This window comes from Gymnoscopelus braueri (assembly GCF_963280865.1).
Source record: "Gymnoscopelus braueri genome assembly, chromosome: 19".
Taxonomy (NCBI): Eukaryota; Metazoa; Chordata; class Actinopteri; order Myctophiformes; family Myctophidae; genus Gymnoscopelus; species Gymnoscopelus braueri.
Window position 1 is genome coordinate 14,027,506 of NC_137621.1, and position 26,063 is coordinate 14,053,568.

Below are 26,063 nucleotides of genomic sequence, written 5' to 3' on the forward strand. Positions count from 1 at the left end.
CACACACACACACACTCTCTCTCTCTCTCTGTCAGACAGACACACACACACACACACACACTCTCTCTCTGTCAGACAGACAGACAGACAGACAGACAGACAGACAGACAGACAGACACACACACACACACACACACACACGAAGAAAGGAAAGGAGGAGCTCGCACTATGAGCTTGTAGATCTGCTATTTTTGAAAAATCATGGAAATCTTTACAAATGTCTCCTAAATCCTAACAGTTTTCTGAAACACATGTTGCTATAATATGTGGTTCTCTAACTTTTTTATGTCTATATATATATATATATATATATATATATATATATAATATAGTTTCCTTGTTGAAGGTATGCCTGCATAAAAAGAATGTTGTGTACAGTGATCTATAGCTGAAACCTGAGAACAATGGGCACACATTAGCTAACAGAAACAAAAAATGTAAATGTTATTGGCCGTTCTGATGAGAACATTATCATAACCACACACATTACCTCACACATTACCAGGTAATGAATTTAATTGTTGTATTTCAAATGGATGGGCTCATTACAAATTGCATTGTTTGATTTTAATGTAAATAATTAAAGTAGCTAATCTTCATAAAACATTTTTTAAAGTGATATACTGTAGTTATAGCAGTGACTGAGATGTAGTGGAGTAGAAGTAAAAGTTCTGGAAATTGGAAATACTCTAGTAAAGTAAAACTCAAATCTTTAGGTACAGTACTTGAGTAAATGTAATTAGTTACTTTACACCACTGTTCTATAAATGTAATTATTTAACCACCCACACACATTACCAGGTATTGTTTAACTTCAAATTGAATTATTGTACTTAAAATGGTTTATAATAATAATAATAATAATAACAAGACAAGACAACAGATTGAAAAACAATGCTGTATAACTGAATGCGTGTGAGCGCGCATGTGCGTCCGCAACTGGTTCCTGCCCACCTCAAGTCACCATTTGACCAATCTTGCCCGGACACCAAAATGAGTTCGACACCCCTGCTCTAAACGTATCCTCCTCACATTAGAACAATAGGATTAGTTAAAAAAAATCTCTTTAACCTCAGCTGGTCAATGTCACTGGTGGTAAGAATGAAGTTGCCCCTGAACACTGAACTGGGTTCAGGGGCAATTAGCGGGGATAATGTCGTACCGACATTAGATAACGTTCTCAATGGTTGCTGCCAAATTGTTCCTTTCCAGCTTGGCCAAATGCTTGACATTCAGTAGAGAAGGGCTGAGATCAGGCTGGGTCGTATGGTCTCGTTTAATCCTCTAATTAAAGTCCTGTCTCAAGGCACTGTGAACATGACAATGAGTGAAAACTATGCAGAACTTTGAGAAGGCATATTATTAGACACTAATTTGTCTTAGTGACATCTTTGCACAACTTTAAACCTATTTTGGACGTCATTGAGGGAAGTACAGACAGGGAAACCAAATCACTTTGTCTTAATGCTGAACTTGCAGAGCAGACTGGATTTGCTCACTCAAACTCTGGGCTAATTTAACGTAAAACCACTGCTCTATTTACATCTCGGGCCGTTTTCCAGAGGACAGTGTTAACTTTGCAAAACTGAACAATGAAGAGATATACCAAAAAAAATCACTTTCCAAAAGGCAGAACAAACCATTGACCACAAAAGAACAGCTGAGAAGCAGGATGCAATTTGGTCTCTGATTTTGGACTGTTAAAAAAAGAAAAACTTGAACACATCAGGACGAGAGTCTGTGCCAACTTTGCACTATACATTCCTCTGATTGTACACCTGTTAACATCCTACCTTGAGGTGGGGATTGGGTGAGGGGTGGGATTATATCGGTCAGATCTTCTGATGGAGAAATATGAGGGACGCATTCTGTTAATCAGAACTCTGTGTTCCAACTTGATGATGAGAAACCAAACCTAAGAAAGTAAACTAGCCATTCATCCCCGAGGCCAACGAGAGCAGGTGGTTTAAGTGCTGGTGGTGGTGGTGGTGGGCGGTGAGCAGTAACGCTCTTTGGATGAAGATAAAGGCCCGATTCTGTGAGGTTTCACTAGACACTTACAAGAAGAAAAAAATAAAAATAAAACGGAGGGGAGGGGCAAGGGTCCTAGTTGACGTAATGTCCCTTAAAAGTCTTTTACTTTTTTGTCTTTTGTTTTAACTACAACAAATACAGTCACACGATAACGACATCCTTCTGACCTGGTGAAGAGGGGAGGGAAAACCAAACAAAACCACCTTCTCGGCCGCAGACACGCCGAGCGGATCTCGGAGGTGGTGGGTTGGTTGGGTGGGAGGGCGGTCTGCGGAAAAGAAAGATCTTTTGATGGGAGGATGGATGGAGGGGAAGTAGTGGGGGTCTGAGGGCCGGGGGATCCGGTGGTGGGTCACTTTTTGAGGGGCTGGTAGACGGAGGCGTTGGGGTCCAGGCCAGAAGGACTGGTGTCCATGAACTTGGAGGAGTAGTGGGGCGTCACGGGGCTCATGCTGCTGGTGTCGGCTGTGTAGGAGATGCTGGGCATGACGGCCATCACCTCGGCTATCTTCTGCTTCAGGTCTTTTATCTCCTGGTCTTTCTGCAGGATTTGACCTGCAGAGCGGATGAGACGGCCCGAAAACATGGGACACAGGTGAGTCGGTGACATCGAGATCAGACGTGTGAGGATATTATATTACTCAAGTCCTCAAGAAACATCAGATAAATATTGGTATAGATTGGGGTGCAACAGTTAATCAAACAAATACATTTAATAATAATTTTAAAATTTGCAAAAATAGCAGATCTACAACCTAACATGTTGCCTGTGAGCTTGTAGATTGCCTACTTTCGCAAAAAAAAAAAACGCTCCATGAAGTAATAATTATAAAGTAAATAATAGTAATTGATTTAGTAGTCAATTATTAAAAAGAATCATTGATTAAAAAACTAAATCGCATATCAAGATTATTCGATTAATCAAAAACTAGAATAATTGCCAAGAAACAAATCGATAGTTGCAGCCATGGCCAGACAGTAACGAAAGATGGAGATTATACTTCATACAGTAACACTGCAACATTAAAACCCTGAGTGTTAGGTTAAGTGTACAAATGGAACCAAATGGAACCAAATGGACCCTTAAGGGTCACTCCTTCATATAGGCAATACATCCCACCTTTCACACATTCACATTACACAACATCCTGCTTATTACACACCCACATTGCAGAACAGAACAGAAAAATGCTATATGCAACAGAAATAGGAAAGCGCGAAATCGGCAAAATCTAATATTTTCACCCTTTTCTTTTTTACCAAATGGATTCCCATGTTGCCAGACCACTGACTTAGTCAACCCCCATCTGAGGATGACGATTTTGATATCATATGGATTTAATAAGCATGATTTATCCTGCCCTTAGTGATATACAGGATATGTTACAGTAGGACTATTTTGTATAGTCTCTTGACTCTAGACTCTATGTCACCCCCCTGTGGTAGGCTCTATATTTGTTTTTGTATAACTGTTTATGCATAATGTTGGGGTGAGTGATTTTTCTTTCCTTTGCCTTGCTCCTATACTGTAGAGGCCGGCTCACATGCTCACCCCCCCCCCCCCCCCTCCTTACTTTGTCTCCTCTTTATGTGCAAAGGTATGGCACCAATATTTCAGTTCTAACTGCCAGAGGATGACCTGAGCGGTTGCATTTTTGTGCCCGTTTGCTCACATTGTCACTTTGAAGATGTTTCTATGTTGCTAAATTATAAATGTAGAGAATTCTTTAGTAAAAGAAGGCCAGTTGAGCCCCTTTGTCTACCTTTTTGGAAGTTAATCCAAATATAGTACAAAGCATAACGGTTGATACCAATACAAATATTAGTAACAACTGTCGATTGTTATATAAAAACTTTATTAAACAACCAGAGTTCACTGGACATAAGATTGAGTACTTGAAAATGTTTCTCCACTCATGTGGGAGTCTGCTTAGTAGAACCACTTTCTGGTGTCCCTATTTTGGGACACCAGAAGATTTTCGAAGATTTTCAAAAGTTTAAAAAAATAGCGACACCAGCCTATCTACAAGCTCACATCATGTCACGATGCGACACGTTGCGAGCTTACAGATCTGCTATTTTCACTATATGCCGAGTGACTAAGCATACAGGGGCTTAACTGGTTAACTTCCGTGTGTGGTTCACACCACACGTCACGTGAGAGTCATTTACACGTCACATGACACTAATTGTGTGAAATTGATGACGTTTAATAGGACACCAAGCAGCGATCAACCACAGAAAAGAGCTCTTGCGATAATTGACTGAATGCTGAATCACTGGAGAAGATTAGCATTAAAAGAACTGGGGGAAGCACAGAACTAATTATTTTCAGAGCCATTAATCCAGCTGTATGACGTACATTCACTCCTGACTTTAGGGATGAGGAGATGAGGCTTACATTGGGTCATAAGATAAGTAAGATGGAACAGTGTCTAATGTCTGCGGCAGAAGAAAAGAAAGAAAATCGGCACTGCATTTAACCTAACTAAAACAAGCGTCCCTATTCTGGGCATGTCATAATAGGTCAAAAATATCCTTGGATAGATCGTCTATTTCTGGTGAAGAGGTATGGTGTAGAGGGGGGGGAAATTAAGGGACCAAGTATACAAACCCCTGGGGGACCTCGGTCAACAAAGTGTAAAGGGTTTAATTGGTTAATGTCATAGCTATGTCTGTAAGTATGATTATCAACTTGTACGCATATCAACTTGTAATGCTATAGCTGTAAAACAGCACAAGTGCATAGTCATATACGGTAGAAGCTTCTTTTAAGTGCTTTGGACTTTTGTTTAGTGACAGAATAGTGGTTGCAGAATTGCTCCGTTTCAAAAGGTCTTTACACACCACGAAGCATGGCGACTAAACAATACGAAAATCAACAGCAAGTATTTTGCATGAAAACTATTCATATAATTGATGCCTCATTCATACAGGTTGATGCTGGTTTCGAATACAAGCTGCATCACTTTATCACCACGTAATATTCATATTCAGTGAGGATGTACTGAAACAAACAGTTTGGAAAAAATATATTTCCTGGCGAAATAATTGCAGGGAGAAAACGCTCCCGGCAGGGTCAGCCATCCTATTAGCATATGGTGAGATTCAGATCTGTAATGGAGGGTGACGTTTTGTAACAGTAAGGGGCCTACTGGATTACCTAAGCAGCAGGGTTATCAGCCATCCTGCTTGCGCCAGGTGTGGTTACTTCAACAAAAAAACATATTAACAAAGAGCCTTCTGCTGTAGCACAAATTACCTCTAAGTATTGGTTCTGTTGATTCCAATTAAACTATGGATGACGTTGCTGATGAGCTTTTATTTTTATTTTACTAGAAGTCCCGATCCACTCTGTACGTTTTTACAGTCTAATTACAGACATGTACCGTTCCAGAAGCAAGCAAAAACAGGTTTCGGATGATTTAGTGATTTAAAATGAAAAATGCAGTCCAACAACCATTTCAGTGCGTTTCGAGAGGCGTCAAGCATCTTTCCTAAAATTGACTGGTTTTGGTAACTTTTATATATTTGGAAGTGTGCACTGTGCAGCTATCTAGGAAAATGTAAAGATTAGATCGGGACTCGGGTGGGTGGGGGGACACAATCTGTCTAATGATTTGCATTTGTATTTGTAAGAAACAGAGGAAGTTAAAAATGAATAAACCATTAAAATAACTGGCTGTACTGTAAGGATCACATTCTTTGCTTTATGGGACATCACACCCAAGGGACCACTTTATCGTTTCCTCGAAATTTCACCAAACCAAGAATCCTAACTAGGTCATGTTCTATGCTTCCTTCTGTCAGGAGACATTCCTAAGTGGCGATATTTCCTAAAAATGCTACCTAACAAGGAAACTTCCTGGCGAGTAATTGTGTGCGCTTGTTTTACCGCTGGTGCGTAGCAGAAATGGGTGGACGCTCACCTTGTGCGATCTCCTTCTCCCTCTTGGCGTCGCCCAGTGCCGAGAAGAGGTCCAATTTGATCCTGGTCTCTGCACTCAGGCTGTTCTCCAGGTGCTGGGTTTTATCCTGCATGGCTGACAGCGCTGACATCAACACCTCTGTGTCCTTCTCGTTCTCTTTATATTTATGGAGCTCCTGACAGACAGACAGTTCAGTCAGTTATCCAGTTAGATCATAGATGTCCAGCAGAGCAGCCTGGCTGTCATCATTACATGACAGGTAGATGGTAGACACAAGCTGTCTCTTGGAGTTGGAGGACATGAACTCTTTTGACTGCCAGAGTATTTTCATAATATACTCACCCAGTGCCAACGATTTTCGTGTTTTATAACCTTGCGCGTATTTCACCCCATGGAGACTTGAATTACATTACATTACATTACAGTCATTTAGCAGACGCTTTTATCCAAAGAGACTTACAATAAGTGCATTCAACATAGGTAGGGAACAAAACTACTAATCACCAGAAGCATTTAAGTGCATTCTTTTCTAAAACAAGCAACCAAGAGTATACCTAGCACTAAAGTAAAAGTGCAGTATATCAGCTACCTACTTTCATAAACAGATGAGACAAAATAGGAAAATCAACTGAGCAAGAGCTAAAACAAATAAATGTATCGAATTCTTGGATATTTTTGTTTTTGTCGCATTCCTAAGCCAATAATTTGATGACCAGTGGACCGGTAGGCAGCAGTTCCGGTAGGAGACACAAAGAAGACTCTTTGTGTCTCCTACCGGAACCGCTGCCGGTCATCAAATTATTGGCTAAGGAATGCGACAAAAACAAAAAAATATCCATGAATTCAAGTCTCCATGGGGTGAGTAATCAATAGGAAAAAAAATATTTTGGGGGTGAACTATCTCTTTAGGTTTCAATTCCTTCCTTGCACTAATTTTAGATCGGTACAACAGGGACTCCTTCGTTCCTTCAGCTATCCCCATTTTAAATATAGTGAGGAGGTAGTAGTCAGAGTAGGGCTGCCGGGAAACAAATTTCGATAGTCAAATATAATTTGAATGAGATTTCTTTTTTTAAATTGCCATTTGAATGTTGTTGGTTTTTTTCCCTCCATAAATGTACCGAATCTGATGATGCTTCCTGACCTACCGATGTGAAAACAAATGCTTTTATCATGTGAAACATGATCAACAATAAATGTTGGTGTGCATGCACTGCACACTAGCAAGTTAATAGCAAGTTGTGCACACATGGCCGTGCGCCTGTGTGTGTCTGCGCTGAGACCGTGACAGACAGCTGGTTCAGCGCAGCAGGCAAGACTCCTCCCTTTCCCCCAATAAACTTCACTTGAAAGTTACGTTTAAAAAACAACAGCAAAATGAGCCTATATTAAAGCCATAACCCTTAACTAATATAGTTGGTTTCACTATTTTGTTTAGCCCGTTATTATTGCATTTGTATGCGCGCACGTGCATGTGTATTATTTTATAACTATACATTATTTTATACAATTACATAAAATATTTGAATATATTCTAATTAAAACATTCAGAACTGACAGCACCAAGTCAGAGATAAAACCATAAAGGTGGCATTCCTGTTCTCAACTTGCTGGAGAAAGGGGCTTATGTTGACTTTATAATCCTTGTTTTTCTAGCAAAACATCTAAGTTTTTACTATAAGACAAAGTTGTGCCTGCCTAGAATTAACACAAAGAAAGTCACAAAAATGTTATAGCTCCAAAAGGATGTTTCGTTTTTGGCTAAATGACCTCTGAAAACTAACTTCCCTTATAGATATGGTGACATTCAATGTAAGAAATAAACATTGTGCTCCAGGCCTGGTCTCCAGGACACAAATTACAGTCACATCAGTGAACAGACTGTAGATATTCTCAAACAGTGAAAATGACTTCACCTGCACTTTAATTTCCAGTTCTCGGATCTGGTCTTCTTTGAGCTTGATGTCCATTGTGAGTTTCTTACACTCCGTCTCTAACTCAGTGATCCTCCTCCGTAGCGTTTCTGTGCATTCCCCTCTGAGGACAACAAAACAAGACGGATTCTAATGATTAGTTTACACTCCATCGCGGAAGTGGGTTGCGTGCCAAAGAGAACAGATCTACAAGCTAGCTACGGAGTATAAATTAGGCTTAATGGTGTGGCTTCCCTGTGCACTTTAAAAGGCTTTGAGACAGTTTGTTAAATTAATTAGCAGTTATCTGGCTGACTGGCTTGAATCCCCCTACTTATCGTATATTAGTCTACACTGAATTGAACACATTTCTTCAGTTATACTCTAGTCTAGTGGGAGTATTATGGTCTTGAGAACTTCTGGAGACCTTTACAGTGAATTATGGGCAGTGTAGGGATCAGACAGTTAAACCATACAGCAGGAGACGGAAATAATTGTGTTTTCTCAGCCAGCATCACAAGTAATCACAATCTTTCAAAGTCCACATCACAAATTGTCTAAAGCAGGGGTGTTCAACGTTTTTCAGGCCAAGGACCCCTTAGCTGAGAGAGAGATGAAGCAGGGACCGCCCCCCCCACACCCACTACATAATGTATAACATTGTGTTGCAGATTAGATTATTCACTTTTTCATAGATTTCATAGAAAGCTTCTTAGACTTGTTTGCTGTTGGATTCATGTTAATGTGTATTTTCAGACATTTAACCACTCCAGCCCTTAGTACTAAGTAAACTTGACCTTTCAACTCTGTACTTGGTCTGCTCTTTTTTCCCTCTACACCAATTTTTTTTTTAGCCGATCTACAAGCTCACAACGCCTCGCACACCCTATACCCTCAGAAAAGGGTATAGGCTTCAAGTGGTTAATGTAAAAACAAATATCCTATCACAGAAAGATTTGGCGGCCCCCCTGTAGTAACTCTGAGACCCCCCCCCCTCCAAGGAACCCTCAGGGTCCCTGGACCCCACTTTGAGAACCACTGGTCTAAAAGTCGACAAGTACTTCCATGTGTGTGTACTGTGTACCTGGATGCTGCTGCCAGGGCTATAGCCCTGGCTGCTGTGGCCTCCTCCAGCTTCTTGCGTTTTTTCTCGTCTGCGAGCTGCTTCTCGGCGGTGGCACGTGCGTCCTGCTCGGCCTTCAGCCTCTTCTCCAGCTGGCCCACCGCCTGCTTGTCCTTCTGCTTGGCCTGCACGGCATTATGGAGCCTGTGTACACACACACACACACACACACACACACACACACACACACACACACACACACACACACACACACACACACACACACACACACACACACACACACACACACACACACACACACACACACACACACACACACACACACACACACACACACACACACACACACACACACACACACACACACGCTTGTTAGCTAGCTAGCAGACAATGACCAGAGCAAGGAGGATTTGTCACACTTGTCTGTGTGTCTGTGTGTGTGTGTGTGTGTGTGTGTGTGTGTGTGTGTGTGTGTGTGTGTGTGTGTGTGTGTGTGTGTGTGTGTGTGTGTGTGTGTGTGTGTGTGTGTCATTACTTCGAACTGAGTGTTGAATGAAATGAGATCTGACTGTGATAGGAACACAAGCACCTAGAGATTCTCAAATTTGGTATAAAATGAACAAACACGAACTAAGTCTTGCATGTCTAAAGGCCAGTCCACAGTCCACACCAATGCAATTGGTCTCAACACCTTGCAACAAAACCGTTGCATGCAACTACTTGCAACCTATCGCCAATGGCAGTTGCAAGTAGTTGCATTGGTGTGACATGGCCTTAAAACTGTTGCAAGGAGTTGTGACTAGTTGCAAGGAGTTGCATTGGTGTGGACTGGCCTTTATATGATAGTCGCCCCAACAAAGCTGATTTAGAGTAGTATCCAATACAGTACAGTACGGTGTTCCATTAGTCTAAGGATCTGGTCAACACACAGCTAGGACAGTTACAGTAACAATTGTCATTCATGTAATGCCCCAGAACAGCTGAGCAACAGTTGTATAGCAGTTGTATAGCGGTGATTTCAAACTTTTCTCTCAAATTCAATAAATGCAATAAATGTATTTCAGAGAATCCATTGTCTTTCAGCAACACATCCATAACCACCTTCAACCTGGCGCCCTATTTTGGGCATTATAGGGCAACATTTTCAAAACTTAAGAAGTAGTACTAGATCTACAAGCTCACAAGCTTGTAGCTCTGCTATGTTCAGGGGTGCACTGGTCGCTTCACGCGACACCACGGCGTTCCGCCAGTTTTCTTTTTGCAGGATCACCCGCACGCACATGCACGGATGTGCACGCTAGACCGTTCCCCTCGATTCATGAGCCAAGTTCCCAAATAGCTTTGCGTAAAAGTTTTACAGGTGAGTGTGCAGTGTCCTCACTCCTCACATACACAGCATTTTGGCTAGCCTACTGCTGCCCAGTGCGGCCAGTAGTATCCTAAATGCACGCAACAAGAATGCCTCAGCCACCTTCGAAGAAGAGAAAGATACTTAATTCAAAGCATTACTTCATTAGTTTCAGCTCCTATAATTCAAGGCATTCCTTGAGAAGATTTACAAAGACTAAAACTAAGCTAAAAACTAGTCATTTCCTATACAAACTTGTTTCCTACTATTCATACACCCGTAAAGTAAAGTAAAAATGTATCACACATTAAGGCAAAATAAAATGCGTGCGACGTCATTAAAATAGCGTTCCGCCAGTAAAAAAGAAAATCACCATTACACCCCTGGCTATGGTTGAAAATGTTCGCCTATTATATATGACATGCCAAAAATAGGGAGACTAGGTTGAAATTTGTACACATCTGCTGTATAATTACCATTACAGATAATGGTTTGACCGATACTGATATATATCGGTTGGGTCTGGCTTGCAGCAAGACAACCACCACTCACTTGTTTTGTAGAAGCTCGTTCTCCTGGCGTAGCTGGCTCAGCTCGGAGCGGATGGAGCGCTCTGCGCTGCCCAGCGAGCCAATCTGACTGCGAAGATCCTGCTCCACCTGCCGGCTGGCCTGCAGGTCCGCCTTCAGCTTCTTAACGTCCTGCTCCAGCCTGGCGGGAAGGGAACAGAAGGGCTCTTTGATGCACGTTTAGAACAGTGGTTCTCAAACTTCTTCATGTCAGGGACCCCCAAAATGTGTATGCATTAGGCCCCCATTTTAAAAGATTTTGTGCCAGGGAGCCCCATAAGAGAAGACTTGGGTAGTTAGGCTTGGAAGAATTTGGAATAACAATTTCTAAGCATGAATTCAATTTTCAATTTTAGCTGGGGACCCGCTGGAACCCCCTTAAGAACCACTGGGGGTCCTGGACCCCTCACTAAGAACCACTGGTTTGGAATATCAGTCGAAAACGGCTTAAAAAGACCATACGGGTGGTCTGGTATGTTTGGACCGTTGAATATGACTGACGGAATACCGACCATTTTCCAAAACATACCGTTCCATCCATTTCAACACAAAATCAACTTGCAGAGACTTTCTTGAGATGGGTAATCCAACTTTTCATCTAAGTTACATCCAAGCTGTAAATAGAATTTTTCTAACACAGATTGATGAATTGAAAGATTCAAACATTGCTCACTTATAATATTAACCAAGCCACAATTAGTCAAGTAAGTTCAGTAACATTTGATGATAATGGAGAAAAATTTAACAAATGGAAATCTAAAATTAAAGTAGTTAGTGGTAAAATAGTCTAGCTTTATGCATAACATATGACACAAGTTGCAAATAGACATTGAAATAAGACACGCTATAAATAAAGAGCATGCAGCTTGACCCGTTAAAAGTGTCATGAGAAAACATTTGTTGCAATTTGGAGCTAACAAATTAACACTTTTTTTTACTTCCCTCGGATTGACTCATGCTCTGGCTGGCATGGTGCAACTAGTTATGCCTGATTCATACATGGTTCGCGCCGTGTCACAAATTGTAAATAGCTGATCTAGGAGCTCAAAGCTCCTCACTCATTGTGAGCGTGTTGATCTGCTATTTTGTTGTGCGACATCAGCGTGCAACTACTGTATGTATGAATCAGGAATTAGAAAAACACACCCATCTTGCGACACCAGGAAGTCTGGGCGTGTTGACACGAGTCTGTATTAAGCCCAAATTGGGTAAACAAGTTTAGTCAGCTTTGCTCGAGTGCCAAAACGGAACTCAAATCATGCTGACACAATCCAAACTCAGAACTGGGCTGGTCTTCATCACAGGTCACCACAGGTTTAGTTTTTACGATTTATTTGGGGGATTTTTATGTTTTTGTCCAGTTGTTTGAGTGCTGAATCTTTAATGGGCCACAGTGGAAACAAGTCTTAAACTTTTTTGTCAATAAAATACTCAATCAATGAAACTAACTGGCTAAGCGAACAGGCAGGCACCCGTGTTACGGGTCACCTTTTAATCCCAGTTGAGGTTGCGCATCGTCTCAACACCAAATAGTCCTTGTTCATTTGAGAAAAGAGAAATGTCTGGTGAAACATCGTATAGAGAATTTAAGTGACTTCAAAGAATGGTGCTTTTTGACACATGAAAGCAGCTTGTTTTAACATGACAAAAAGCCTTGTAAGTTATGAGCACCAGTGTGATGAAAACATCATGGTCAGCCAATTAGATTCAGTCCATCATCAGCTTGATCAAATTGATGTTGATACTAGCTCCTTTTCACACTCCTTTTAACAGCCACAACAAAACAGCCCTTGTGGCAGTTACTACGGACACAACTCAGTTGTAATGAAAGATCAATGTGTGAACAGAAAGTGGTCTAGGAAGTAAAGAGTTACCTTCTAAAAAGAAACCCTTTAGAAGAGAATAGTGGTTTGAATTGGCTACAGGTTAAACACATTTGAACACCCAAAGTGTAACAAATGCATTACAAACAGTTGGCTAGAATTGTACAGGTGTGATCTGTTAGGTTTTCAAGTGCTTCTTAGTGACCCTGATATCTGCAACATATAGAAACATAGAAACTACTACAATACATACAAAATTTAAAATAATGCATAATTTATACTTCAATGTGCGACAGTGTCACTCGCCAAAACCTGTACGATAACATATACAGTAAATTATGCTCACAGCACAGCTGCATGCATCAAGCATGGGTGCATGCGATCGAGTACAATCCAGACACATCCGCAATATTATATAATAAATATAATAAATTGTGCTGTTAACCAAGTGTTAACAAACGTATAAAACCCACAGCCCAATTAAACGACACAATCATGACATGGGTTTTATGGGCCATCTGCAACATGCACAGCATGGTTTCGGTCTAGAGGAATTTATACTTGGTTGCATGGCCGGCGTTGCTCGCCTAACATAGCCGATCTACAAGCTCACAACGCGTCACGCCGAGACGCGTTGTGAGCTTGAAGGTCGGCTACTTTTGGTGCTCGACGTGGCACGCAACCAAAGTATGAACCAGGCGTCAGGCGTCACGGGTGGCCTCCGCACATATCTCGGAGAACAAAATTTCACGCAGCCATCGTGGTCCAGCCAAGTAGGCCAACTGACACTTGAGAATAGCTTGAGAATATGATCAGTGTGACATCCAAGCTTGAAGCTCTGTCTGTCTTGACATGTTTTGTGTGTGAAGTTCTATGAACTTTTAGGGCGACGCAAGCCTGGAGCGTGGATGCCTGTGTCAGTGGAACTCGTCTCTCTCGTGTGTGTGTGTGTGTGGGGGGGCGTACAGTTCTTTGTTAGCACTGCGTTTCAACTGCATAACTATTGTTGCTAGGAGATGGGTGAAGCTCTCGTCAGCATCCTATCGGCTGCTTACACTACTGCTAAAATAGCCGATTTACAAACTCAAAAATTGTGTTGTGAGATTTTATGTCTGCTACTTAAAAAAACGTCATGAGAAATCTTTTATGGGGGTCCCCCCCAAGCACATTATCTTTTCAAATGGGCGTCCGTGGCCAAATACATCAGTCTAGGGGTCCCTGACTGAAAATGTTTGAGAAGCACTGGTTTACAGAACGAACCAGTCTATAAGTGTTCGGTGGTTCTGACTGTGCTGACTCACCGTTGTTCATGTGTGTGCGTGTGCGTGTGCGTGTGCATGTGTGTATGTGTATGTTCAACAGCGCTCTCACCGTACGAGCGCCTCTGGCTTGCTCAGCTGGTTGTTGGGGATACAGTTATCCGTGGGGTCCCTGTGGGCGGAGCCCCCCGACGTCCCCTTACCCGCCGCCACCTTCTGCTTCTTCTCGTTCTTCCCCGACGACGAGGGCGCCGGCGGTGCGGTCGAGGACGGCACGCTGCCGTTGGTGGCGCTGTGGCCGCGGGGCGACGAGTTGAGCGCGGCGGCGGCGGCTACCGCGTTCCCGCCGCTAGCGTTCTTGTAGTTTTTGGACGAGGAGGAGGAGGACGACGACGACGAGCAGGAGGAGTTGTTGTCCTCCTTCAGCAGCAGGTTCTCCATGCTGCCCAGCTGCTCTGAGGTCAGTCTCTTGTTGTTCACATGGTTTTCCATGTACTCCATTTCCTGGAGTTTAGAGTCCCCCGCCGACGGCAGGATGCTGCTGCTGCTACTGCTGTTGTGTTGCTTCTTGGCTTCGCCTCCACCGCGGCTCTCTTTCCCTTTTTCTCTGTATTCTAGCTCCGGCAGCGAGGCGGCGGATGCTTTTTTATTAGCCAGAGCGCCGTTCTGTGAGGCCGGCGGCGGTGCGTCCACCTCGGATATCCCTTTAGCTGCTGCTGCTGCTGCTGAAAGAGAAGAGATCAAAATATGCATAGGTGGGAGTGCAATAGATAATTCAACTAATCGATTTAAACGATTATACATTAATTTTGCCTAGTACACTGAATTTTGGTTGAATAGTTTTGACTGCAACTTACATAGGAAATAATTTGTTTCCACCCAAACTGAGTGTAAACAATATGTGAAATAAAAAAATAACTGCATTGCGGAACCAATGCAAAGACTCTTGGGTGGTCTTTCATATTGGGACTGTGATACGATTTATTTTCAGAGCAGTGATCGTGCGTGTTTGTTAGCGGCTGTTCTCGCCGCTGTTCGAGCTCATATATTACATTTAGATGTCACCAGACCAGATGTCATCATCAGTAGGGGGAGATCTCCGTTTGTCTGGCTACACGGCATAACGAGCATGTAACAAGGAATTACCCCTTGCATGGTTGGTGCTAGTACACTAGGGCTGCCCTTTCAAAGCCGGCAATTCAAATCATCTGTCAGAGACCCCTCAGTGGACGGAGATTCCTTGAGTCCCTTCAGGCCCGATAGCTCTGAGGGAGAGATAGCGTAGCTTTCTCTGACATCTTATTTAATGCTTCAGTGATGTTGAAAAGAGAGCTGTCACCAAAACTCTTGAATAGAGTGCTGTGCATCGGTCAGGGATGCATTGGTCTTGGGACGCGGTAACACGCCGTGCAACTCCTTTTTTGAGCAGGAGCACGCGCATGCATAGATATAAAACAACCTTAAATTCACTCCTCAACTAAGTTAACGACGGCTGCCGACTGCCGGTTGTCAGACCAGCATGAATTGCATATCAATTGTCCATTGTGTGACCTGTAGTGTAGGTGTTAAGCGACGTGCGCGTGATGTCATTAAAATAGCGTCCCACCACCACTAACAAAATCACCAATACAACACTGGCGTCGGTCCTTTAATGTTTAGTAACTTAATTTGCTAAATGTTTTGCGTTAGCACCATTGGTCGGCATTGATCTGTAGAATCACTTCTGTAAGTGCTTGCTGGTACGTATCCTTTGCCTTCTGAAAAAGAGCATTTCAATCAAAACTGGTCGCGGAGGCTTTTACCATAATCAAGCCAACACTGTGACAAGCTCCGCACACTATTTTCTAGTGACGTGGAGGAGAGGAGAACAGAGCGAGAGCACTGTGGGAGTGGGAAGATGCGGGGCGTGCCGAAAATAGCTGATCTACAAGCTCACAACAGGTTGTAGATCCGCTATTTTCACCTAATGAATAGGGATGCTAGGGTTCAAGTGGTTCATGTAAAAAAAAAAGTTGATATCACACAAAGATTTGGCCCCCTGGAGTAGCTCTGAGGACCCTCCTAGGGGTCCCGGACCCCTGGTTGAAGAACCCTGATGTAGACCGTCATATATAGCACACAGATATCGGACTGCCGAATCAGATGCAACTAGCAAAGATTCATAGTCGGGCACAGCCCTATAGGATGTAGTTACAAAACAACCCACACCCTCAGCAACTATGGCATAAGCAGTGTGGTCTAGTATGGGTGTATGTCTGCTGGCAACCGTTAATAGCGTACATACCACATATGTGGGTCACATAGTTCCCACACTGGGTGTGTCACTGTACATGGTGTGTGTACATGGTGTGTACATGCACGTTATGTTGGTCTCTTACCTTCCTCTGCCTCTCTCTCCTGTCTCTGCAGCATCTGTTGCTCTGGAGGCAGAGCCTGTTGCAGGAGCTGCATGTAGAACTCGTTCTCCTTCTGAACCTCCTTCTGTTTCCGGAGGCGCATCTTATAGCTGACATAACTCTTAAAGCCAAAGCCCAGCGTGACCACTGGATAGCCGATGCTGGGGGGGGGGGGGGGGACAAAAAAATATGCATTTACAAAATGCCTACGAATTCACAGACATTACTTAAAAATGCTGACATTAATCTATCGTAAAATAATAATTACTCATTACACTCAATTACAGGTTAGATTAGGCCCAGGGTTATAAACGTCCGATACAGTGGACCTCCCTTCATACCCATGTGTATTTAAATGGACTCTATTGCCCAAATGTAATACATGTAACTGCCAAGATGCAGGAAGCTACAGTTCAACATTAAGTGAACATCAGTGTAAAAAATCTTAATTATCATACAAATGCAGGCAACATTTAATGGCACTAATTTTGAGTCCTGTTTATCTTCCTCCTATCTATGCCAGACAATTTGCACACACAGAGACAGAGAGAGAGAGAGAGAGAGAGAGAGAGAGAGAGAGAGAGATCCACCAAGGTCTCTTCCCCATGAACAAACAATTGCTACTTTCAATTGATAATTCCAGTAATAGTTTGCTATGCTGCACAGAGTTGTCCCACAGCCAAGTTGACGTTTACGCACACATGATGTTGCAGATGAACGAGTGCCAAGGCCTGCAGTAGGAGTGGTAATAACTTAAGTTACTCTGCATTCGTCCCATCCTAACAACTTAGTGAAGCCACAGTGCAGCACCTGCCGACCAACTGGTCTGGTGTGGTATTACAACTAGTAGTAATACCACAACTAGTTGTAATACCACATGCCAGTACCTTGGTTAAGGGCAATGACAGGAGTAGAGTATGTATATAACATGCATGTCTTTGGGGCTCTCGGGTGGCGCTGTGGTAAAGTATCTGCCCACCACCGCGGAGTCTAGGGGTTCCGCCGTAGTGCATCCAGCTTTGTCGAGCGTCTATCTATATGAACACAACACAACTGCCCGTGCTCCGGGAGGGAAGCCGGACGGGGATGGTGATATTTGTCACTGCACACACTCCTCCGGGCCGGGTTGGACGGGTGGAGTAGGACGGTGCCGCTGCGTACTCCCGGTGGGGGCTCCTCACTGGCAAGGTGAGCCAGTAGGAAACAACAGCAGTGACAATACACAGAAATGTGTGTGGGGAGGAATTCATTGGTATAACGACTAAATTGTGGAGAAAACGGCGGGGTGCCTGTCTTTCAGTAAATAGAAACTGAAAGTAAGAATCGTTCCTCGTTTCACTATTTGTATGATGGATTTAGGCAACTAATAGATTAGATCATATCAAATGTTGCAACCTTTGTTGCGTGCATCTGTGGGCATAACTACAGTAACTTCCTTTTGATCATCCTGACCATCCTGAACAGCTGTTCCTTTCAGATTAGTCTTCAGTGGCCTGTATACTGGAAGCATGCCTTTAGGGCAGAGGGCAGCCAGTGTTGTGAAATGGTACCACTGTCACTATCTGAGAGAGAGAGAGAGAGAAGCGTTAGCTCACCAGTGTGCAGCGAAAGGGCGACACAAATCCACATGGAAGTTCTTCAGGTCTTTGAATCTGATGGCCGCCTCTATGTACACAAACAGTATCCATAGAGACACTGTGGGTAGACACACCCCTCTCTCTGTGGACACAGGAGGAAGACACGGCAGTTAGAATACGACACACACCACGATGACAACACACAAAAGTTACTTCTACGACAGCTCTTCTTGCCCTGGCCACATGCATGTGTGGCAGGGAATTGCAATCGGACCCGTCTGTGTGTTATGTCTGTGAACAAAATGACTTGAGAACAGATGATCAGATTTTCATGAAACTTGGTGGGAGTGATCATTAAGCTGCCCCGAACAGATACTCAATTTTAGGTCAAAAAGGTTGACGGTCAAGGTAACAATCAATGTCGCGTAAATGACAATCACTCACATATCTTAGGAAAGGAGAGACATAAAACAAGGTGTTGGTTCGGCAGGGTTGGCTTCCAAGTGTTTTATTTTTATTTACACTGTGGACTTACTGCCTGTTATGAAAGCCAAGTAGTAGTAAAACAATTAATAATAATAAATAAGTCAATCGACAGAAAATGTAACAAATTACATTTTAGTGATAAAATATTCCCATAAACATTTCTAATACTAATACTAATACTCTAAATGTCACAATGAAAGAGTAGGGAGACCACATCTAACCACATGTGCTAGTTAAAATAACATTTTATGAATTATAATAAGTTCCACATTGCAGCTTTACTTGAATAATAGAAAATAATAATAATCAATCAATTCAATTAATAAATAAATAACAGGCCCACATCCAAAGCATAAGCTACATTTTATGCTGTGATAAGCATGATGTACTGCAAAGAAAAGTTGACTGACGGACTTCATTCTAGCACTCAACGACTCAGTATCTCTCTCGCACACAAACAAAATGTGAATCCCAGGTTGGACTTTTATTCTGTACAATCTCTAAATAATGTCCCACGCCCTACAAACTATCATCTGTCGTCTGCTAGACTAGACCACCACCACCAACAGAGAGATGAGACAGACAGTTAGAACACAGACCCTGTCCATTGTCGAAATAATCTCGCCCACATACACCAGCAGGCGGTGGAGTAATAAGAGATATTAATACTCTAATGACATGCCATAGATGTGAACGCTTCCAGGCGTCGGGGAGATACTGGGATCTCCTCAGTGCCACTGGGAACTCAATCTGACTCCTGGCCTTTGGTCATGTGGGGCCTACCTCTAAATTATCCTGACACCTGATCCATACCGCGCTGCTCGCTTAATGTGGAACATGGAACACGGAATTCTGAATATGAAACATGGAATTCTGAGAAGTACGTTTGCTCCTTGTAAATAGCATGACACAATGAACGTGGGTATTGCGCAATACTTCCAGCACCTGCTCAGACCCAGTAAGAGTGCTGCCTTTTATAAGTGGGGTTGCCACTCAACCTTATCAATCAAAGCAAACAAGGATTCACTTTCTCCCACTCACTTTCAACTAATGTGCTTGCTGTGCGTGAGCTGAAATTTTCATACTCCCCACGCCTGCGCGTCGATAGTCCCCCTCACCAGGAGTGTTGCTGTGATGTAAATAGAAATAAAAACTCGCCAAAAGACAAACCAAACCAATTCATTTTCAGTTCAACAACAGCTCTTTTCTCTGGAAGGAGAAATGTGTGGTTTATTGCTTTAAAAGTACAAAGAAAGGCCAACTATACTACACAAAAGCAACAGGGTGAATTGTCTTTGCTTGAGTGTGTGTCTCTCTACAGATGTAGCTGTACTATGTATCATTCACATCATTTGTGATAGCAGCATTGATGTAAATATGTCATTTCTTCTAATTTCTCCATTTTAAAATACATCCACTGAATATAACCACAATGTTTATCTTTTCTTTCAGACAATCATTGCCAAGCCATGGCCACTTTGTTGAGCCGATGGGGACGTGTTGACGTCACCAATGGGGGTGTCACGAGAATCAATCAAAATCATTTTTTTTAAATCAATCGATCAAAATGAGTGAAAATGTTATTGTGACCACATAAGAAATCTAATTGCTACCAAGGGCTTGAATGGCACCTGCACACTGCAGTCAAAAGATTGTGACCTTAACATTAAGACCTGGAACGCATCTGTGTCACTTTAGATTTCTTTGGCTATTCAAAAATAGCAGATATACAAGCTCATAGCCCGGCACCGAGTGCCGCGCTATGAGCTTGTAGATCTGCTATTTTTGAAAAATCGTGAACATTTTTTTTTAGATATTTTTTTCCGATTTTTTTTTTAGGATTTTGAAAATGTTTAGAAGCGGCCTCAGGTCTTAATGGGTTAAAATCAAAAGAGAATTTAGAGAATCATGACACCCCTAGTCACCACACCTCCTACCACCTAGGTTCATTGATTGCCCGTGTGTGAGACCAGCGGTCAAAGAGGATGTGGATGGAAGTCACACGCTGGTGAAAGCAAGCGCGCAGGGGAAGCGTGACTCAGGTCTTACCTGTGTGCCAGACATACTGCACCCACACGTAGGTACTGGCAGCAAAGAACAGCCATTGCACAGGGATGAAGAGCAGGCATATGATGTCAGAGGTGAACGCCACACACACAAAGAACACCGAGAAAGCCTGTAGGGGAAGAGGTAACGTACATTAAATGTGGTTGTGGAAAACAAACATGGATACAAAAACACATTCAGCAAAACAAGCTGCTGGCTGTGTATCCCAGTTACCGTTTCATTTTCCTATGCTGATTAATCACAAGTTCAGCGCAACAAAAGTCAACAGCAGACATCAAAGCCGATCAGTGATTTACAAGTCTGCTCTAGAGAATTAAAAGCTGGGAAGGCTGGGATAAACAGAATGTAAAACACTCAGATACTACACTGCTTGAAACTAAATAAACCCCCTTGATTAAAAGCAGTCTAATTCCCTTTATCTTTTTTAGCAGGCAACATCAATTTATTCATAGCAAACCCCCTAGTGACTATTATTTATAAGGACCATTTGGCAATGATTCCAACGCATATACAGCAGTATGGATGGCAGAGCATGTTCAAGGAAGTTATCTATTTTTTTATAAATATATATATATATATATATATATATATATATATATATATATATATATATATATATATATATATATATATATATATATATATATATATATATATATATATATATATATATATATATATATATATATATAAATCATAGCGTGCATTTGCTGGAGCTCAGGTAACTATACAGGCAAAAGGTTACAAATGTAGACCAAACAAAAAGCTGGCCATAGGCATGGAAAAGCGTTCTTATAGAAAAGTAGAGTTCACACACTGGATCAGGCTCCCATAGTTATATTATCGCCACTGTGAGGTTTCGAGGATCTCATCTCATCCTCAGATGAGGAAGAGCTAAGACACTCGAAACGTCACCTTGATATTAATATACTAAATTAACTATGGGAGCCTGATCCAGTTTGCAAACTCTACTTTTCTATGTCAATATGATCTTCTGTCCAGCACCTTGGAAGTGCATGCTTTATGTATTTTTTTAAAGGACCACCTTTCTCCCTGCTTTCTAAAAGGGAACAGTGGTGCGGTGCCGACAGACACTCACCAGGCCTTGGTATCTGAAAGAGTCGTACACACTCCGGATGAAGAGCCAGAACGGCCAGAGATACTCAAACCTGAACTCCAGCACAAAGTCTGCCAGCAACACCAGTGCCCAGACCACCAGGAACTTCAGGTAAAGGAAGGTACTGGACAGATGGGAGAAATGAGAACACACACATCATCAGAACACAGAAGAACATGATGTTTTAGAACACAAATTATTCTTCAACCACTTGCAACTTGGCTTCCCTCTTTTGAGAATGTCATACTGTAGCTGAAAATGTGTCAGAATCAGAACATGTCAAAAATAGCAGATCTACAAGCTCACACTGCATCGCAAAGTAATGCATTGTGAGCTCGTAGATGTAGATCTGATATTTTGACTTTGTTGTACGATGAAGTTATAGTGCTTAGGTGGTTAGAAAGTAATACTATTAGTTTGAACAGGACAACATGTCAATTTATTTCACCCAATTAACCTCTGGACCACCATGAGTGGATAATTAAATCAATCAATGTAGAGAATTGACAGTGTGAGCATGAGGATGTATGTGCAGCCTAGCACTGCTGTTAGGAGATTAGATGTGCATGCACCTTGTCTGTCTAAGCAGCTTACGCTAGAAGACGCAACTGGACACTTGTACTGTACATTGAGGGTGTATTCTAGAATAGAGGATGCCAAAGCTGGCATCTTTAAATGAGTGACATACCATAAACACACTAGGGTAAGCAACAACATTGTGTCATCTTAATAATTTGGGCCCAAGCTTCTATGCATTCTGCTTGTGACATGATTGCAAAGCAAAACAACAAAGTGAAAACATGGTGATGTCTTGATAATTGGGGGGGAAAGTTTCTATGCGTTTTTCTTGTGACATGACTGCAAATAAACCAGTGTTGTTTTATAAACGTTCTATTAAAGCAGGTAATTGAATGCATTCACAATGTCTCACGTCTGGAATCCAGCAGTACAGTCTGCAGGTTACAGTGCTTTTGAACTGTAGTTTTTTGCTTTAGAGTTGGCAACACTGTGTGTGTGACTTGAGGACAAGGCAGTAGACCTGTCATTTTAGTCATCACTCCAAACAAAACCAGCAATATCTCAAGAGGTATGTGTCACACATAATGTGTGATTGTTGGCACCATCAAGCAGACACCTCCAACACTTGCCTCACATCTAGTATTAGGTGCCACGTGTGGGAGAAGGTGGCTGTTTTGCATTTGCAGTAGCTGGTATGTAGGAAGTCAAATGCAGGTTGACAGCCTGACTTCCTACATACCAGCTACTCCAGATGCAAAACAGCAGCAGCACAGTTGACTAATGACTTTTAAGCGAGTAACTTTAAGCTCTGCAGCATGTTGACTAGCATTAACTTCGTGTTGCAGTGTTTGTTGTTGTTGGCTGAGAAAAGTGCCAGTATTTTAAGCTGGTATGTCTGTGCAGAACTAAACAACTAGCTAGCTTATCCCATTGCTTACAAAAGTACCAAAATTGTAACGTGAACACGCACAACGACAGCTGACTGACACCGTTGAACGAGTCAGTGTCTGTGATATCAGAACCCATTCAAGTATCTATGGATCTATCAGGGCATTGAGGAGAGAGAGTGGTACATGATGTGATTCGACATGAGGCCTAGCTAACGCTCTGACAGCTGAGCTAACATTACCTGCTAAAGATGCGTCAAGGCTGACAAAAATAAACTAAATTAACGCCGGAAATGCATAGATTCTGCTTTCAAAATACAAGTTTGATTTCATATCCACATAAGTGTCGCGACCCCGCAAAAGACCCCGGTCGTAACTCGCTTCTTAACGTTGTTGTTACCTGCCTGCCCCGGGGTCTGCCGAACTGGGACAGACTGGGGTTCGATTCCAGCTTTTTAACTTTCAATTGCATTTCCATACATAACCTGACTCTACATAATCATAGCAATAACAACGTCGGGGTTGTTGTTTATATTTGTCATTTTGTCTACAAAACGATCTATAAAATATAATCGCAAAATATTAGTCAACCGCTGGTCTTATTTTGAAGCCCACCTAACGGAAGACCAATGTTTATTTGCGTTAACTTGACGCGGGTACCTGCTAAATAACACAACACAACACAACACAGAGCTAATGGAAGCTATATGTCAGTAGCTGCTGGTACTTTAAAAGGCTAGGGGTATGTTATGTATAGCTAACGGGCTATAGCTGGCACTTGCATCCAGGTGACACCACCGGCTGTGTAGGTGTGTGTGTGTGTGCGTGCGTGCCGCGGCCCCGGAGCGGCGGCCCCGTCCCCGTCCCCGTCCCGTCCGCTCCGCTCCGGGTCTCCGCGGTGCCGTCACCGTACCTGCCGTAGATGCCCTCGGTGATTCGGTTCCGTTTCAACGGCCGCCGGAGTTTGCTGCAGTCCGCATTGCGCCGCTTCATCCTCCTCCCCTTCGCGTTGGCCTTAGAATAATACCCACTGTAATCTTAATATCCAGCTTCCCTGCTGTGTGTCCCACGGAACAAAGATGTAATAATTGTGATAAAAAAATGAAGTGGCTTTCTGGTGATGAAACGTCGCTGTTATTATTATTATTTGTCTCTTCCCCCGCGCCGCCGCCGCCGCTAAACAAAGAAATAAATAAAGGGGGACTTTCTCTGAGCATCAGGATCCTCCTCTTTTTGCTTTCAGCGCAGCCTCACTGAGGGGCAGCGCAAACAGCGTTGCCAGGTTTTGCGAGAGAAACAAGCAACCAGGTATATGAAAACAAGCGACTATTATATTAAGGCGGCCACATGAGCACTTTGAACCTATTATACACAGGGCTATACATCAGCTATTTAAAAAAAAAAGTATTCAATCAATCAATCACTCAACACAAATCTGGTATGGTGGTCCCTGGCACAAAAAAAAATCTGATGGGGGTTAGGCCCTAACCACCATCTGAAAATGTTTTGTGCCAGGGTTTTGTTAGGGACAAATACATAATACATTTAGTACATGAAATTTAGTACATTAATACATGAAAATGTTTGAGAACCACTGGCTTAAACAACTTTTAGGAAACAAGCCCCAATAAGAAACTACACTTTGGAAACAAGCCCAAATAAGCAACTACACTTTGGAAACAAGCCTGCAACTACCAATATTTACAAGCGACTTTACAGAAAAACAAGTCGCTTATAATAAGCGGACATGGCAACACTGAGCGCAAAAGTGCGCTGTTATTGACGCACGTCACGCTCCTCCAATTTGTGCTCTGTCGTACGACGGTGTCGCGCGGTGAACATAACAGACCTACAAGCTCACGACGCGTCACCGATGCGACGTGTCGTATGCTTGTAGAGCTGTTAATTTCACCACGCGGCACCGTCGTACGGCGAGGTGTAAACCGTGCTTCGGCGCGCACGTGATTGACGGACGGTCCGTCCATTGGGACAGGATTTTCCACTTTGATGGACGCACGCAGGAGCCAGTCATGTTCCTTCCTAGCTCCATTGAAGACAAAAGGGGCGGAGGGAAAGACAACAACCTGCTTGTCAACCAATCAGCTCCTTTGTGGACAAATCAGTCCTTCTCTTTGTCCAATGATGAGCCGCAGGGGCGGGGCTATTGAGCACATAAACATTGTGCTGTAATAATGATAATATGAGGTTTATTATTTTCAATGTGCAGAAAACAACATGCAGAGTTTGGAGAAAATCCTTTTGGGTTGAATGAGAAAAGAAAAACGAGCTTAAAGCTGATAGTTATTATATCTGGTCCCTGGATGTGTGTGTGTCGTGTGTGTGCGTGTGTGTGTGTGTGTGTGTGTGTGTGTGTGTGTGTGTGTGTGTGTGTGTGTGTGTGCGCGCACGCGCGCATGCATGCGTGTGTGCAGCGAGCGCTTGTGTATGCCCACGTGTGAGAGGAAGAGTCATGATGAGAAGTGAACAGGATCTTGTTTACATTGCTTTGTTTGTTTGTTTGTTTATTTGTTTATTAATTACATATTTGTGCATGGTAAGCCTTAGCCTGGTAACCCCCCCCCCCCCCCCTTCCGGAAAATACAAATGAGATTTCCAGAGGGAGGGGTTTACCAGGCTAGGTAAGCCTTGCCCAAGATCTATAATAAGGAGTATATAGATCTATTTTCAGTAAGAATATTCAAGCAAAGTTCTATACCTTTCCAAATGAATAATAATATGTTCAATTCAAATGGCCAAAGCCAACATGAAAAGTGAGGGGTTAGTGGGTTGAGTAGATATACTACAACTCCTACTACTACTACTACTACTACTACTACTACTAATAATAATAATAATAATAATAATAATAATAATAATAATAATAATAATAATAATAATAATAATGAATTGATTGAATTTTACATTGGCCATTCTTATCATAAAAGTGTCCGATAGAGCACCTAAAGCTACAACTTTTTTTTATGAATAAGATGATAGATTTCTTTCTTCCAGTTCCAAAGAGTGATGGTACGAAAATGTCTGGCAAAATATTTCT

At 42.5% G+C, this 26,063-nt stretch overlaps 1 protein-coding gene across 2 annotated transcripts; it reads right to left on the reverse strand.

Moving 5' to 3' along the window:
• Positions 1–355: 355 nt before the first annotated feature.
• maco1b (macoilin 1b) lies at positions 356–24,191 on the reverse strand. 2 transcript variants are annotated; one of them, XM_080415069.1, is made up of 11 exons: positions 23,922–24,191; positions 21,585–21,726; positions 20,468–20,594; positions 17,951–18,074; positions 16,338–16,516; positions 14,072–14,681; positions 10,861–11,019; positions 8,961–9,143; positions 7,880–8,000; positions 5,964–6,138; positions 356–2,589 (listed from the first exon to the last, which is right to left on the reverse strand). In XM_080415069.1, the coding sequence occupies exons 1-11, from the start codon at positions 23,999–24,001 to the stop codon at positions 2,387–2,389; spliced, it is 2,103 nt and encodes a 700-aa protein (XP_080271195.1). In that variant the 5' UTR covers positions 24,002–24,191; the 3' UTR covers positions 356–2,386. The 2 variants fall into 2 exon arrangements, with proteins under 2 accessions (XP_080271195.1, XP_080271194.1); XM_080415068.1 differs by having other exon boundaries at positions 14,072–14,684.
• Positions 24,192–26,063: the final 1,872 nt, after the last annotated feature.

Coding starts and splice junctions, on each gene's coding strand:
- maco1b (XM_080415068.1), bottom strand. CDS start 24,001: ATGAAGCGGCGCAATGCGGACTGCAGCAAACTCCGGCGGCCGTTGAAA. Junction 21,727..23,921: donor ACCGAGGGCATCTACGGCAG/GTACGGTGACGG, acceptor CCATCTGTCCAG/TACCTTCCTTTACCTGAAGT. Junction 18,075..20,467: donor GCAGTATGTCTGGCACACAG/GTAAGACCTGAG, acceptor CTGTGTCCACAG/AGAGAGGGGTGTGTCTACCC.